This window comes from Argiope bruennichi, chromosome 6 (genome assembly GCF_947563725.1).
Source record: "Argiope bruennichi chromosome 6, qqArgBrue1.1, whole genome shotgun sequence".
In the NCBI taxonomy this organism is placed as follows: Eukaryota; Metazoa; Arthropoda; class Arachnida; order Araneae; family Araneidae; genus Argiope; species Argiope bruennichi.
The window spans coordinates 43795192-43810009 of NC_079156.1; the positions used below are offsets into that span (position 1 = coordinate 43795192).

The 14818-nt window shown below is 24.4% G+C and overlaps 1 protein-coding gene across 3 annotated transcripts in view; it reads right to left on the bottom strand.

Annotated features, from left to right (window-relative positions):
* Window positions 1–474: 474 nt before the first annotated feature.
* Window positions 475–14818, bottom strand: part of LOC129971591 (C2 domain-containing protein 5-like) — a 36147-nt gene continuing 21803 nt past the window's right edge. For 2 of the 3 annotated variants that reach the window (XM_056085503.1, XM_056085502.1), the window contains exons 15-31: window positions 14444–14548; window positions 14225–14314; window positions 14074–14131; window positions 13561–13614; window positions 12862–12936; window positions 12673–12738; window positions 12075–12170; window positions 10458–10574; window positions 9506–9628; window positions 8733–8816; window positions 8004–8093; window positions 5820–5907; window positions 5539–5604; window positions 5400–5452; window positions 3886–4011; window positions 2853–2999; window positions 475–1911 (exon numbers count right to left, since the gene is read on the bottom strand). In XM_056085503.1, the coding sequence (XP_055941478.1) occupies window positions 1786–1911; window positions 2853–2999; window positions 3886–4011; window positions 5400–5452; window positions 5539–5604; window positions 5820–5907; window positions 8004–8093; window positions 8733–8816; window positions 9506–9628; window positions 10458–10574; window positions 12075–12170; window positions 12673–12738; window positions 12862–12936; window positions 13561–13614; window positions 14074–14131; window positions 14225–14314; window positions 14444–14548 (1564 nt within the window). In that variant the 3' untranslated portion in view covers window positions 475–1785. The remainder of the gene's footprint in view (window positions 1912–2852; window positions 3000–3885; window positions 4012–5399; window positions 5453–5538; window positions 5605–5819; window positions 5908–8003; window positions 8094–8732; window positions 8817–9505; window positions 9629–10457; window positions 10575–12074; window positions 12171–12672; window positions 12739–12861; window positions 12937–13560; window positions 13615–14073; window positions 14132–14224; window positions 14315–14443; window positions 14549–14818) is intronic. The other variant, XM_056085504.1, reaches the window with a different exon arrangement.

A 14818-nucleotide genomic window follows, 5' to 3' on the forward strand; every position in this document is an offset into this window, starting at 1 on the left:
AAGAATGAGTATGCTAATTGACAAATAATTAAAAGTATGTATTTCATATCTATTATAATTTAATTACATCATAAATTCTTACAGAATAGTGCACTATTTCTAATGCCACATCTTGTTAATAAATCATGCATGCCATTTTTGTTCTACTTCAATTGTCAAGTTATATGTCTACTCCAGCTTGGATACAGCTGATAAGTCATTTGCAAAAAGGTGTGGCAAATTATGAAATATTCTCCCCTTTTCCCATTCTGAGATAGGACATATATACAAACAATTCCCAATATCATGGTTTCTATAAGAAATAACATAACAATGCTTCAAGATTTTAAGTAATTTATTAAATATTTCCACATTTGTAATTTGAAAAATGAACAAATTTTTTATTAAATAATAGCCATAAAATTTGATAACAAATATATATCACCAATTTATTGTATTATGAGATATTTACTGATTTTTAAGTAAGATAAAAAAAAAATAGTAAATACGGTGGAAAGTCGTGATACTAATACTATTTAAAAATAATGACTAGATTTAAAGGCTTTTTATTCAGTATAAGTTTAGAAACTTTATTCTATATATGAATAGTTTTAAAAATATCATCATTGATTGAATTTACTATATGAATATATTTTATACCATCTATTTACAGTTAAAATGTATATACTTAATTAGTTTCATATTCTTGACATAAACTGTCAAGAATATGATCCAGAACATTAACAAGCATCCATGTTTCATACTCATAAACTAAATGTTATTTAACATATGTCATTTTCTTCATTAATATAGAGAGAAATATTACCTTTCGCTCTCTCTATTTCTTGTATAATAAAATAACCTTGATAAGTAGTGGAAGAAATTGCTCTATTAAGACAAAATGTACTAAAAAATATACATTATATACAATTTTATGAAATCTGAGTTGATATCAGTATGTGTAAAATCTAATTTTATTATTATTAAAATTAATATAAGAGTGAAAAGAAATGCCCTGATATCTTTCTGGATAGAAAATAAAGAATTTACTTTAATGAAATAGCTATAGTTGATATAAAAAAAAAAAGATTTAGCATTTAAGCTCATAATAAATAGTTTTAAAAATGAAATAAATGCAAACAAAATAATACTAGTAAAAATTTCTTTCACAACACATTTAGATTTGATTATAAACATTTATGTGTTCATTGATTTAATGATCAGGCACACAAACATAGCTGCATATTTTTTAAAAGTATTTTACATACATTTATGGAGATTTCGATTCCTAGAATTCTTTAATCTCTGATAAGATTGACATACGTTTGTTCTAATCAATTAAAAACTTCTAAAAGTTAATATAAATAATCATAAACAGGTTATTGATCTAATGTTTGGGTTAGTAAATATCTTATTTTTTAAAGTATCTTGCTAACAAAATCATAAAAAAACATTGACGTATTTTTTAAAATAATCTTTAATTTATATTCTGAATGAAGTAGTTGTAATTAAAAATGATACACATGTTTTCATAAAATGCTTTAAAGACTTGCATTTGATAAGTAAAATTATTCATTTAAAAAAATTGAATAAAAATACTAATATCACAATTTGAATTATTCTAAACCTAACATATATACATTATTTACATATTTTAATCTTTTTCTGTAAGCTTAATATATCTAGCAAGGCCTTTAAACTGTTTCCATAGTTCCATTTTTGGAGAAAATTGTACATATAAATAATGATTAGAAGGGAGAAAATGTGTGTATTATTTGTTTCATAGAGATGAACACAAAGATTATTTCATGGTCCATATGAATCTTGTACTTCAAAATGTGCAACTTTTCCTTCTTCTGTATCAACAGACTGTGCTGCTGGAGGCACTTGAACAAAAACAGCATCACCAGCAACATTTACTAAGCACTGGCCCTAGAATATACGTAATTTCTATTTAGTTCAGTATTTTTGTGTACAAAGACTTATAATATTATTTAGGTTTATTTACAAAAATATCTATAAAATTAAATTTTTTGATAGCAACAATTAACATCACACCATGTTAATACGGAAATATGCAATAGCATTGACAGATATTCTGTATGTCTATATTATTAACTTTAAGAAATGAGTCCTTTTTTACAATGCAGTGGGCTCGGTTGTCAATCAGTGAAGTAAAAAAAAAAAAAAAAGATTACATGATAAGTAAGATGCAGTATCAATAAAAAATCTTTTTAAATACTTATAGCTTTAGATGACGAGTTTTGAATATCTATTTTATGTTTAATATATTATATTCTATTGAATCAGTATTATACAATTTATCTGGTGTACCTTTTTCTTTTATTCAATTCATTGACAAAGCCCTTCCTGCAGAAGGTGTTATTTGTGCTTGTAATCTCATGTCTTATTGTGAAAAATGACTTTTTCTGTATTCGTGATCTACCTTAAACAGTTAAATAATGATCATTTAATATAATAGCTGATGACTATTAAAGCATGTTGCTTCAGAAATCATAATTTCCCACAACTTCCAATAGCTCGAAATGAAAAATAATTTTTCTCTCTCAATGCATCATGAAGAAGGGATACCTGCATCTCATCTAAGTTGCTGTCTATCCATTTCTTTGCATTAATTTCACAATTAATAATGCCACAGTTAAAGTTTTAATTTGTGTTTTTAATATATTTCATTACTGCTTTAGAAATATTTGTCATATGTAATTGCACTTATACATTCTATTTGTTATTTTGAGGTAAATATTATGGTTGGGATGATTTTTTTTTATAGCAGAAAAAAAAAATTAAATAAAAATTATTCTAAGGCCATATTATTTTGAATTTCCAGTACTGATTTGAGATATAACACTTACCTGATTTTTGTGTGGGTTGTGCAGTAAAATACATTGGGTCATATGAAAACCAACCATGGCATTACCTCCAAGAGCAGAAACATGAGCCCTCACTATAGCCAGTGTTTCAGCGACAAAGCTTTGTATAAATCCATTTAAACCACCACTCTGAAAGGAAAGAAAATTTTTTATTTTTGTTAATATTTAAGAATTTCATGTTCCAAGATACACTAATAAATCTAGTCTTTGGGTAAAAAGCTATATGGATTGAAATTACTGCTTTGTTTCTTAATGTTGCTTCAAGCAGAATGTGCAGATTAAAAGCAAACTAAACACTTTTGAAGGACTTTTCTCTTAAAGAGTAAAAGGATTCTTTTATTTTCACGAGACTCTGCTTGAGGATTGCAAGGTCTTTAGACATTAAAGAAAAAATTATAAGCATTTAATTTTTCAAATCAAAAATAATACAACTTATCCAAAATTAGAGTATGCTCATAAAATATTTTCATCATACTAATATACATCAATTTAGTTGATGATTATTTACTAAGTAATAAATAACAATATGTAAAAGAAATTTTGAAGATGCCATGAGTCATGTATGTCTACATGTACATAAAGAATTAAGTAATATAAACAAAAGCAGAACCAATGGAAATGCCTATCTAATAATCAACTTATAGTATTCTTTAATATAAGACTTCATAGAGTGATTTAAGAATTAAATCCAATGTACCATTATGATACAAAAAACAGCTATGTATTTTAACAATAATTCTATATTACATGGATAATTTAGAATTTTCTCATTGACTTTCTTGGTATGAATATTTGCAAAAATTACAAAAGCAATCACTGGCTAATTAAAGCTTTAGCACAGTTAAAAAGATTTTACAAGATAAAAATCAGCAAATTAAATTGTTAGATACTCTGTATCAATGGCATGCCAATGGACTTCTGTCCAATTAATCTAATGGGGGGAGGGGGAAACAGAAATCAATATCATTAAAAGAATTTCTTACATCCAATACATATTTATGACATATGGTCTTACTTCTCTAATACTGCTACTCTCTCGTATAAAAAAGAAATCTAAATCCCCAAGGTACTGCTCAATTTTCTTTCCAGGAATGTAGCTGAGTGGAGTTATGTCAACTCCATTGTGTTCACCTAAAGACAACTGTTGAATACAAATAATATTTTGATCACTTAACTTAGGCATATAATATAATAATTCAACAAATATTTCAAAAACTGAGTATAATAATTTAGAATATCTGTTGCAGATTTATAGGTAAATGGTGTATAGAAAACATGAACCACAAATAAATTCAGATGACATAAAGGTTCAATTTATTGTAGCAGTAATATAAGATTAATACATGGATTGGCATAATCTAGTAAAGATATCCAGTATTTCACACATATTTGCTTCAGTAATTAAAAATTTGGCCATTAGACTTTAATTAGAATTGATGGTATGCTCATGATGTGTCTCCAGAAAAAATATATAATTGTCATTATTTAGAAAAAGATCTTGAAACATTCTTTAGCAATTTATCCTTATGTGTAATTAATATTGTAAAGCTTCGAAAGAATTCTAATCAAATTATGTCATGGAAAAATCTGAATTATCAAGTTCTCATGAAAATTAAAACAAGTACTGTGATGAATACTCAAGAATCCCATTATGACAGTTTTGGCATTCACCCCTTACACAGAGATATGATCCATAATTGAGGTAGCAACCTGGTACCATTATTATATCTACCAGGAAAGCAGTAATGACTTTCATTCCTATATCTGAGGTAGTTAGTAGTTCCCAAACAAGCTTTACAATATTGTTCATAACCCACATCGCATTTCAAATAGCGAAGGACTCAGTTTCAACTACTTAATGAATATGCATCATTGTTTTGATAATCCACAGTCATTTATTTGAGAATTTGTTCATCATCAACCAAAAAAATTGTCCATGCTTAAAATGCATGTCAGTAAGCTCTGCTCTTGTGATAATGCATACTGTTCCAAATCTAAGACAGGAATAATGATTTATGACAATACATTCTGCTATCCGATTTTATTACACACATTCTATAAAATTTGCGCCAGATATTTTAGAATCATCCTGGTCATTCTTAAAATAAACTATAGGTTTTTCTAAATAGATGGTGTCCTTGAAATGTTATATTTACAGATGAAAAAATTTCTTTGACTCATCTGTATCAGTCTTTACAATGCAAGACAGAATAATAACAGAACTTGCAATACTTCTGTCATCTCAAATGGAGAATTTGTTACCTTTAAAACACATCCTACAGCTTTTTGGGCACAATTACTGTTAGACAGCCTTTATTAAATTATGTAAGAAAATCTATTTTTTTTAGATTAGCAAAGACAGCATCTAAAAAATAATTAGAGGAGGAGCTTTTTCAGTACAAGAAAACCTCAGCCTGCATACTTTTCTGAAAAACAAATTATTCATCTGTTTCTTGTAAATAAGGATAATTATCTAAAAATTATCTATTAAATAAAGAGTGATTTGATAATATACAAATTATTACTTACATGGTAACAGTAACTTCTATCATTAGACTGAAGAGACAATCTTCTAGTTCGACCTATAAAATTGGAAATAAATAATTACTGTTTGAATTTTTCAAAATATCTATTTTTTTTTAGAAACTAAAGCAATCTGATGAAATACCTGATGAGCATGATAATTCAGAAGTCTTATCATCATCCATATGAAACATTAACTCGGAATCAGTGCCTGAAAGGATTTGCAAACTAATTATATTTTAGTGTAACTGCTATATAAATATTCCCCTTCAACTTTAAAAAAATATATTTATTTGCATTCAAATTTTAAAATTAAAATAATAGTTTTAGTAACCCAATTTATAAAGAAAAATAACTAGTTAGGATCTTGTCTGAAATTGTGGATCTTGGAAATATTTAACAAAAAAAAAAAAATCACAAACTTACTATTTTTCTTTTGTTTGCATCCTGAAATATTAGAGGATGATGGCAAATTAGATTCCCCGAGCCCAACAGCTATTCCAAGAACTGTAACCTGACAAATATATATATTTCAAATTCACATATGCAAGATTTCATTTCTTCTAAACAAATCAACTTTTAGTTATACATTTTCAGGTTATCACATTAATAATTGCTCACTAAAATATGTTGTATGCATATATTTTTATCCTATTTTATGATAAGCTGGTTCACCAGGCTTAATGGTCGTTAAAAGTTTAAAAAGAGTATTTTATGCAAGTCTCAATGGCTACAAATTTTGTTAAATATACTGCTATATTAGAAGGCTTTTAAAAATCAATTAACATATTTTACTACTTCAAGCCTTTTAGCAATATAATTTCTAACTAATAAAACAATATAAAAATTGGAATTTTTCTAATAATGCTAATAGTTATAATATATAATACTTAATATTATAACTATAGTATAATATAATATTAATAGTATTTTTAATGTAAATTTAAATATTTTTTCAGATTTTTTTCTAGAATTAACAAAATATTTTATTTACTTTCCTGAATTCGCCTTTGCCAATAATGATTTGTATTAAGGACAAGATAATTCACATTGGAGGAAAAAAAAAACGAAAAATATCTCCAAATTTAATAGTAACTTTTATCAATAACTTTGGTGTTCTTCTAGAAATCTTAAGTTTTATTATTATCCATGATAGATGTAATATTTGTTTGGAATTCTTATAGAAAAATATACTTAAAATATTTTAATTGATTTATACATCAAAAATTTGCTATCATTGAAAAGATAATTTTTTTTTAATATTAAGATGTAAAAATTATTTTTGCATTAATATTTTCTGAAGTTATTGCAAAAAAACTCCAAACTTTTACTTAATTTTTAATCAATTCTAATTAATTTTTTTTAAAAAATCGCCCCAAAGAAGTGCACATTTCTATCTCCAAGATTGACTTATATGTGTTCCAAGTTTAGTAACTCTAACAATCTAAACTGTAGAGCATCAATACACACAAACTAACATTCAACTTTCTGAGTAAGTAGAGATTGCACTTAGCAACCAGGAAATATTAATTAAATTTAATTTTAAATGAATTATTTAAATATAATTCATGTCTACAATTCAGCCATATTGTGAGATATTAAAGCTGTGTTGTCTTAAGTTGTGGTTATCATATATATGAACTTTTTTTTAATAGAGACCAATTCCACCATCACATCATAATGCTATTAAAAATGTAAATATGTCTTCTACCCATCTACAATATTATCTCATCAATATTTAATTATTAAAATTTCAAGTATTTATTCTAATTTTATATATTGAACTTTATTATAACTTTTTTTATATAACAACTTCACTTTTTTATTCATCTTCATAATCTTTCCTTAACATTCAACAATAGAAGAAAATCATGTGATAATAGATGAAATAATGTATATTGTTTGAATTTTAGAATAATTTATTGATGAAAATTAAGTTGACAATTAGACTGGTATTGTTAAAAAGATATTATATATAATTTTAAAATGTTGAATTTATTTCTGTGCGATAATATTTTCAGAAATTATCACGAAAACAAAACTATAATTCAACTTCCTAAAATTTTGATTAATTTTTTATTAATTTAAAAAACTTCAAAAACATTCATTTAGAAATACATATTACCGATCTCCAAACTATACATGTGTTACTATAGATGAAATGGTCTGGCCTGTAGAGTGCCAATACACACATTCATCATCACTATTAATATAAATGAAATCATTGCATTCTTTATATATCTACTACATTTTAATTCAAATACAATTCTGAATTGTGTAAAAAATTCTCTTTATTTTAAATAATTTTTTTTATGTATTTAGAATGTTCTAGTTGCTTTATTTAAAATGGAATAGATGCCTTAAAAAAAGAATTAACAATCAATATTTTATAAAAACAATTAAATTGTAAAATGTAGCATTTATTTGATCTTTTATAATCCATACTATTATTAAATAATTTTAAAAAATGCTGTATTGCAATTTTTTTTAACAATCAATAATTTATTTTACTTATACCTTTTAACATGTTCTCTTTTCTTTGTTGATTAATTATTGAGCAACTGCAGTTGAAAAAATTATTTTTTGAAAATAATTAAATTTTAGAAGTACCTGTAATTCATCTTGTTCAACAAGGTCCACTTGAAAACTTAGATTTGTCAAACAACATGGTACCAATCTTCTTAATTTGACAAATAAGCTCTAATAGAATAAATGTGTTTCTTAGTAAACATTTCATATAGAAACTAAAATAATTAACTATTAATTAACAGTTAATGATATCTACATAAATTTTGTATAATAGAAATTAAAAAAACATTCTATATGTAGAGATCATTAAAGGAAAAGAATAAATTTTAAATAAACAGCAACTTAATTTTAGTTTATTAATTTTCTAACATTTGAATGCAAGAAAATTCACCAATAATTTTTTAGCAATCTACCAAACATATGACTGAACATTATATTGCTGTTATAACAATCCTGCCGAGATGTGAAAAGTGTTAACATATATATATGATCAAATGATGCAAGAAATAAGTATATTCATAATTTTAAAAAAATAACTGCTTTGGAGACAATTTTAAAAATATGCAATTTTATACCTAAGTAATTTCATACACTATTTCAAATAAACAAGGAAAATCAAAATTAATGTAATTAATCATTTAAATTAATATTATAAAAGTAAAAGGCATAGATCTATATAAGAAATTGGCAAAGTTTTTTTTAATTTACCAATATCTATTAATAATTGCATTAGGAAACATTTATATAAAAAAAGGTAAATCAATATTATCTGCACAAAATCTTAATTTCATATCTTCTGTTAAAACTTACTTTTATAACAGCCTCAAAAGTCTTTGATACTTGGGTTCCATTGGGAGGACTAGAAAATTTGGTGCGGTAGATACGTGTAAACATCTATATAGAAAAAAATAAAAGTTTAAAATTCATGAAAGACAGTACAGGAAATACATTTATCAGAAGTAATAATATTGTCTACATATTTATAATTTGGATTCTTACAATTATCCAGCCATTTGAAACAAAATTAAGCAATTATTTAAATTAACTTTAAACTATAAATTCCTCTTCTATTGATTATTGAGTAATTTAATTATAAAATAATGTTATCTCCTTACATATTATAAAGTTTTAACAATCATAATCACCCTTGTGAAAACCTTATCAATCAGGGAATCAGCTATCAGAAATTATGCCACATTTGAACAATTTTATATAGGTTTTGATTATTTTTATATTTTAAAGAAATATGTAATTTAATATTACATATTAGATTTGAAAAAAAAATCTAAATCATAAGGGTAAAAAGCAAAATTAGTGAAATTTGAATCAAATTACCAATAATTTACTGTTTAGATAATTACAGAATAATATTCGTCAATAAAATAAAAAAATGTCTGCAAAATAATAATTTATAACAAAGCATACTTAATTAAAAAATAATCTTCATTAAGAATACCTGACAATTTTTTTATTTGATTGAAAGCTTCCACAAGATTAAAAGATCAGGAGGAATTAATAATACATCTGCCTTATGCCATTTTTTTAATATTAATTTTAAAAAGAAATTATAAGTTTTGACTTACTTGTAAATTACAAGCAAAATTATCCAATCCAGGCAATGTTTCAGTATTGCATAAATCAAAGCCGGGAGGAACTTTAGGATCTATTAATTGGGCAATTATATCAACATCATCTGCATCGTCTACCTATAAAAATAAATACTATTTTTAAAAATATCTCAATGAAACATTTCTATATATTATTCATAAATTTAAAATGCAAGAATATAAAAATCAAAATTTATATCTGAAGTAGATATTTTGAGGTTTTGAATAAACTTATATAAAATGCTAATCAGTTCATTATTGCTTTTCAGCAAAATAATATACTTCATTTCAAGGAAATGTATTTCTAGTTCTGGAATGAATCCACATCCAAGAACATAATAAATAGTACACAATATGATTTTCTAAGTAATTTAATAATAGATAGCAAATATAATACTGAGATAAATTTTGACTTGACCTTTTTAACCTTCATTTTTTCCCCCATGCTCTCAAATATAAAAGCTTAATTATCACCAATTAGGTTAAAAACTTAAATTTCTTAATCAAAGTAAGAATTACACAATAAATAAACTGAAAAAAACAATAATATTCACATATCAATATATAATCTGTTCTGCCCGATGCTTTATGAAAACTGAAGTTAACTAATTTTTAAAAACATGAAAACAATGGGATAAGACAAATAATCAGCTAATATTTAAATATTCAACAAAAATAAATGACTATATTGATTTCATTATTATGGAAATTTTCTATTGTTAATAAATAGTAACAAATAACTGCAAAATATTCATATCAACCTTTTTTACCAACCCCTCTTAATTTTAAAATTAAATTCATCTTATTGCTAATTATCAATTCTTGTGCTTCAATTTTTGGTATCAATTCTTGTACATTATATTTTTGGGTTAGTGTTCACAATCAGAGAAAATATAGTCTTTAAAAAAATTTTCTCCTTAATTATTACCTCTAAAATACAAGCATCTTTATTGCCAGCAGAAAGGTCAAGATCGGGTAAATCTTCATCTCCACTGCTATTTCCATCTTCGTTTCTGCTAGTCATAGACGATTCAGAGGGATTATCCTATAATTGAAATAAGCAATGTACATGTTTTTTTTTTCACGTGCAAACACAACATAAATTTATGGACAAGAAGAGATGTGGACAGAGTTATAAGTTTTGATAAATATAACTAATGTATAAAATCAACTGGTGATAACAATCCCATTCATTAGTCATACAGCATTTAAATTTTAAGAAACAATTAACAATTAATGATTGATTCATTAAATATCTTCAACTTTAGGATTGAAATTCTCAATCATAAAGTTGAATTTATTTTAATACTTTTGAAGACGTATTTCAGCCTAAATTTATTAAGAAATAAGAGAATTGTTAAAATCTATTTCATTAAATTGTAAGACTGAATAACTGAACGAATAACTTTGTAAGTGTCATTAGCAATATCTTACACTTTCAATAGATTCCAATTTGGACATTTTGAATAAACTTGGATTTGAGACTCAAGCTTAGGGTAAAAAACTTGCTTAATGTATCTTTTGATGCTTAAAATGTAATGTTAGTCCAAATATAAAACAAATAAATATTATAAGTTCTCAGATGTTTGTGTTTATATATTGGACACATTTTACACTTATACATTTATAAGCACTTACTCTTTCTTGGAATTGCATTCATTCGTATTTCATAGTACAAACCTTATTTATTCATATTTTACCTGAATATCTAATTTTCAATAATATTAATATTGACAGAAAATCACTAACCAAATATCTTTTATTTGCTGTGGCTAATTAACATTATGATTATAAATTATTGGCATAATTTAATATCGTATTCCTTTCATTTAATTTCTTTAAAGTCATTTTGCCTACATCAGTAACTTTTAAACATTTTTTTTAATTTAACTACAATTTTAAAAGAACTATCATGTGCTAATATCCAAAGGTATTTTAAAAATTTCGATACTTTTTTGAAAATTTCAATTTATTCCTATTCATAAACTATATAAGCTAAATTTATTTAAAGAAGATGCTATTTGGTATTAAATAAGAAAATGGAAAAGAAATGAGTAGTTGTCTTTTTAAATACGATCATTGATGAAATAGATAATACTACATTATTACTACTACTTATAATAATACTACATTATCTATGAATATTAAAAAGGCAATTCCTTTTAATTTTTACTTTAAAAAATTAATTTTCTCTAAAATTAGTTAAGTAGAAAATATTATGAAGCCCTTATAAATATAAGAAAATATTAAATCTGCCTAATGAATACTGCACCTCTGATCAATAAACTGTACATAAAGAGATCATTGGTTCATGACCACAATATCACATTTTCTGAATTAAAAAATAAAATAATAATAGAAATATCAAATAAGAAATTAAACGTACAATAATTTTTTATATCACAACAATGGAATTATCAATAAAACAATTCAGCGTAATTTATAATTACAATTAATATCATTGCAAGTAATTACAAAATATATATATATAAAGAGAGAGAGAGAAGTTCAGACACTAGAATAATTTATTTAAAAAAAAGTTTACCATTGATGGCAATCTTATTCCAAAATATTCTTTATTTCTAGCCATTTCATCTTGGATCTGCTTCTGAACTTCTGACATTCTCTTATCATCTGCTACCTATAGAGTATTAAAAGAATATTTCTTAAAATAAAACTCATCGTTATAAATATTAATATAGTATTAGGTTATAAAATTTTCTACATAGTAATTTTATTTTATATTATTGACAGTTTTTGTCTAATATAATCAAAGTCTTATATAAATTATTAACAAAATATTTTAAACTATTTTTAGTTAAATAAAAGTAAATGTGGTTTTTTAAAATGCATAGTAAATGCTTGACTATTTTATGAATGCATTAATAATAAAGTTTACCTATAAATTACTTTTATTTTATTTTTAAGAATTTTAATAACTGTAATTGATAATGTTTCATGAAAAGAAATAGGGAATAAATGTTTAATTTTTATGTATTGCTTAATTCCATTGTCCATGCACTATCATATAATTCAATTAAAAACTATACAATATTTATTTTTCAATCCAATAAATCATTTTAAATATAAATATTCTCTCTCTTGATGCTTATATATAAATAAACAATTGAAATTATTTTTACCTTTCCACATGCTAGTTTTGGAATACTTGGAGGTGGCAATGCTGACAAATATGCACCAGTTCCAGTCTAATGCAAAAAGTGAATTAGTTAATTTTACAGAAAGCAAGATCATAAAGGATATTAATGAATAAAAAATTAATTACAAAATTACTTTTTTAAAGAAATATAACTTAGAAGATGTATACTCACTGCTATTCCAATGATTAATTTGTCACCAACAGAAACCTGAACTTTGAGACCAAAGATAGCATTCATACATTTAACCTGCCATAGAATGTATACAATATATTTTGCCATAGGCCAAAGCAACAAGGAAATTGTACATGATACAAAAAAAAAAAAAAAAAGAGTTTGATAAATATTTAGATAATAAGTGATAACAAAAAAAATAATGATTTTAGTCTAAAATTCTAATTTTGGTTAAACACGTAAAAAAACTAATTTAAATATAATATAAAAATACTTTAACAATAATAAATAATACAGTTATTGATTTTTATTTTCATTCATATAAATATTTAGAAAATAAAAAAAAAAGTAATAGTTTTAAAATTAAACATAAAGCAAAGCTTTTTTTTTTTTTTTTTTTTTTGCAATTTAATTGTTTTAGTTATTTTTCAAAAATTATTTTAAAAATTTGGCAAACTTCTAGAAATATCAAATGTACTTGCTGTAACTGAATTTAAAACCTTTTTCAATCATTTTGTTTAGACCGGAAAAATGACAGAAAAAACTAACTTCTCTGCTAGTAATATTGCCTTAGTCATGGTATGATCATTATTATCTTTAAAAATCATAATTCAAAAGTTTTTACTAAAACTTCATTTTATTTCTGATTTTAATTTTAAAAAACGTTAAAAATAAACTATATCACAAAATCACAATTACTTTTAACTTATTGAGTAGTTGACGATGCAATTCATATTCCAGGAAAGGTAAACTCTGTAAATAGACAGAAATATTGCTTAATTTAATATGGAAAAACAAAATTTTAGATTATAAATTAAAAGTACTAAAGTCACAAATAATTGCATAGTGAGTAATAAATTATGTATATGTTAATTATTAACTTTAAAATTCAGTCTTGCATTTTAAGTAACTACAAATATTATTTAATGATCAAAACAAACTTTAGACACATGCACAAATTTTTACAAACTTCATTGTACAAACTTGAATATGTAATACATCGTTTTAGATTACAGTTAAATAATCCTTTCGAGATTTAAAAATGAAAAATTCTGCATGAAATAACCATTTAATTTTTATTTTTAAAAACTTATTTTATTTTTATAACTTTTGTACATTATTAATTACAATTATATCATTTATAAGGATATTATAAAGATATCATATTCAAATTTTTTAGTAACATATTAAAATGAAATGGACAAAACATACATCACTTATTTCTTTGGCATTTTGTTCACCTTTGCAGTCTCTTTTACTTTTACAAACTCTAGAATATAAAATATCAAGTTACAAAAGTAGCAATTAATAGTATCACTATGTCCACTAATTAATGATATCAACTGATAAGATAAAACTTTACCTTGCTTGTAACAAGCAACTTTTGCCATTTACTAGCACATTTGAAGGTGGTTCAATAGTCATAAATAAGATATCAGGCACCTTACCCTTTCTATGAAAGAAAATGATATTTTAGAAGTAAAATCATAGATTTACTAGTGGAAGCTGGTGTTTTTCAATTTATTGTACATAATTTTAATAAACACATATTTAAATAAGGAACATAAAATTCTTATTTTACCTACACACATTGCATCGAACTAAATTTGTAGGAAATGGTATGCTGGATTCAGAATAGGGAATGTGACAGATTTTACACCCCAGCTGCTTGTTTGAATCATCTACACTGTAAGATTTCAAATAACATTTCTATGTTAAATTCTTTAGAATTTCTCAGAAAAAAGAGCAATAAAATATAAAGACAATATGACGTACTATATTCCTAATATGCATTTCAGAAACCATATGTCATACAATTTACCATAATGGGTAAAGGACATACAATACCATATATCATAGAGAAGTTAAGTTTTCATAGCAGTGTCTCAAATGGCTAAAAGAATAATGGCAGTGTAATTGTTTACAATAATTGGATGGTTTGGATTTAAAACTGCCA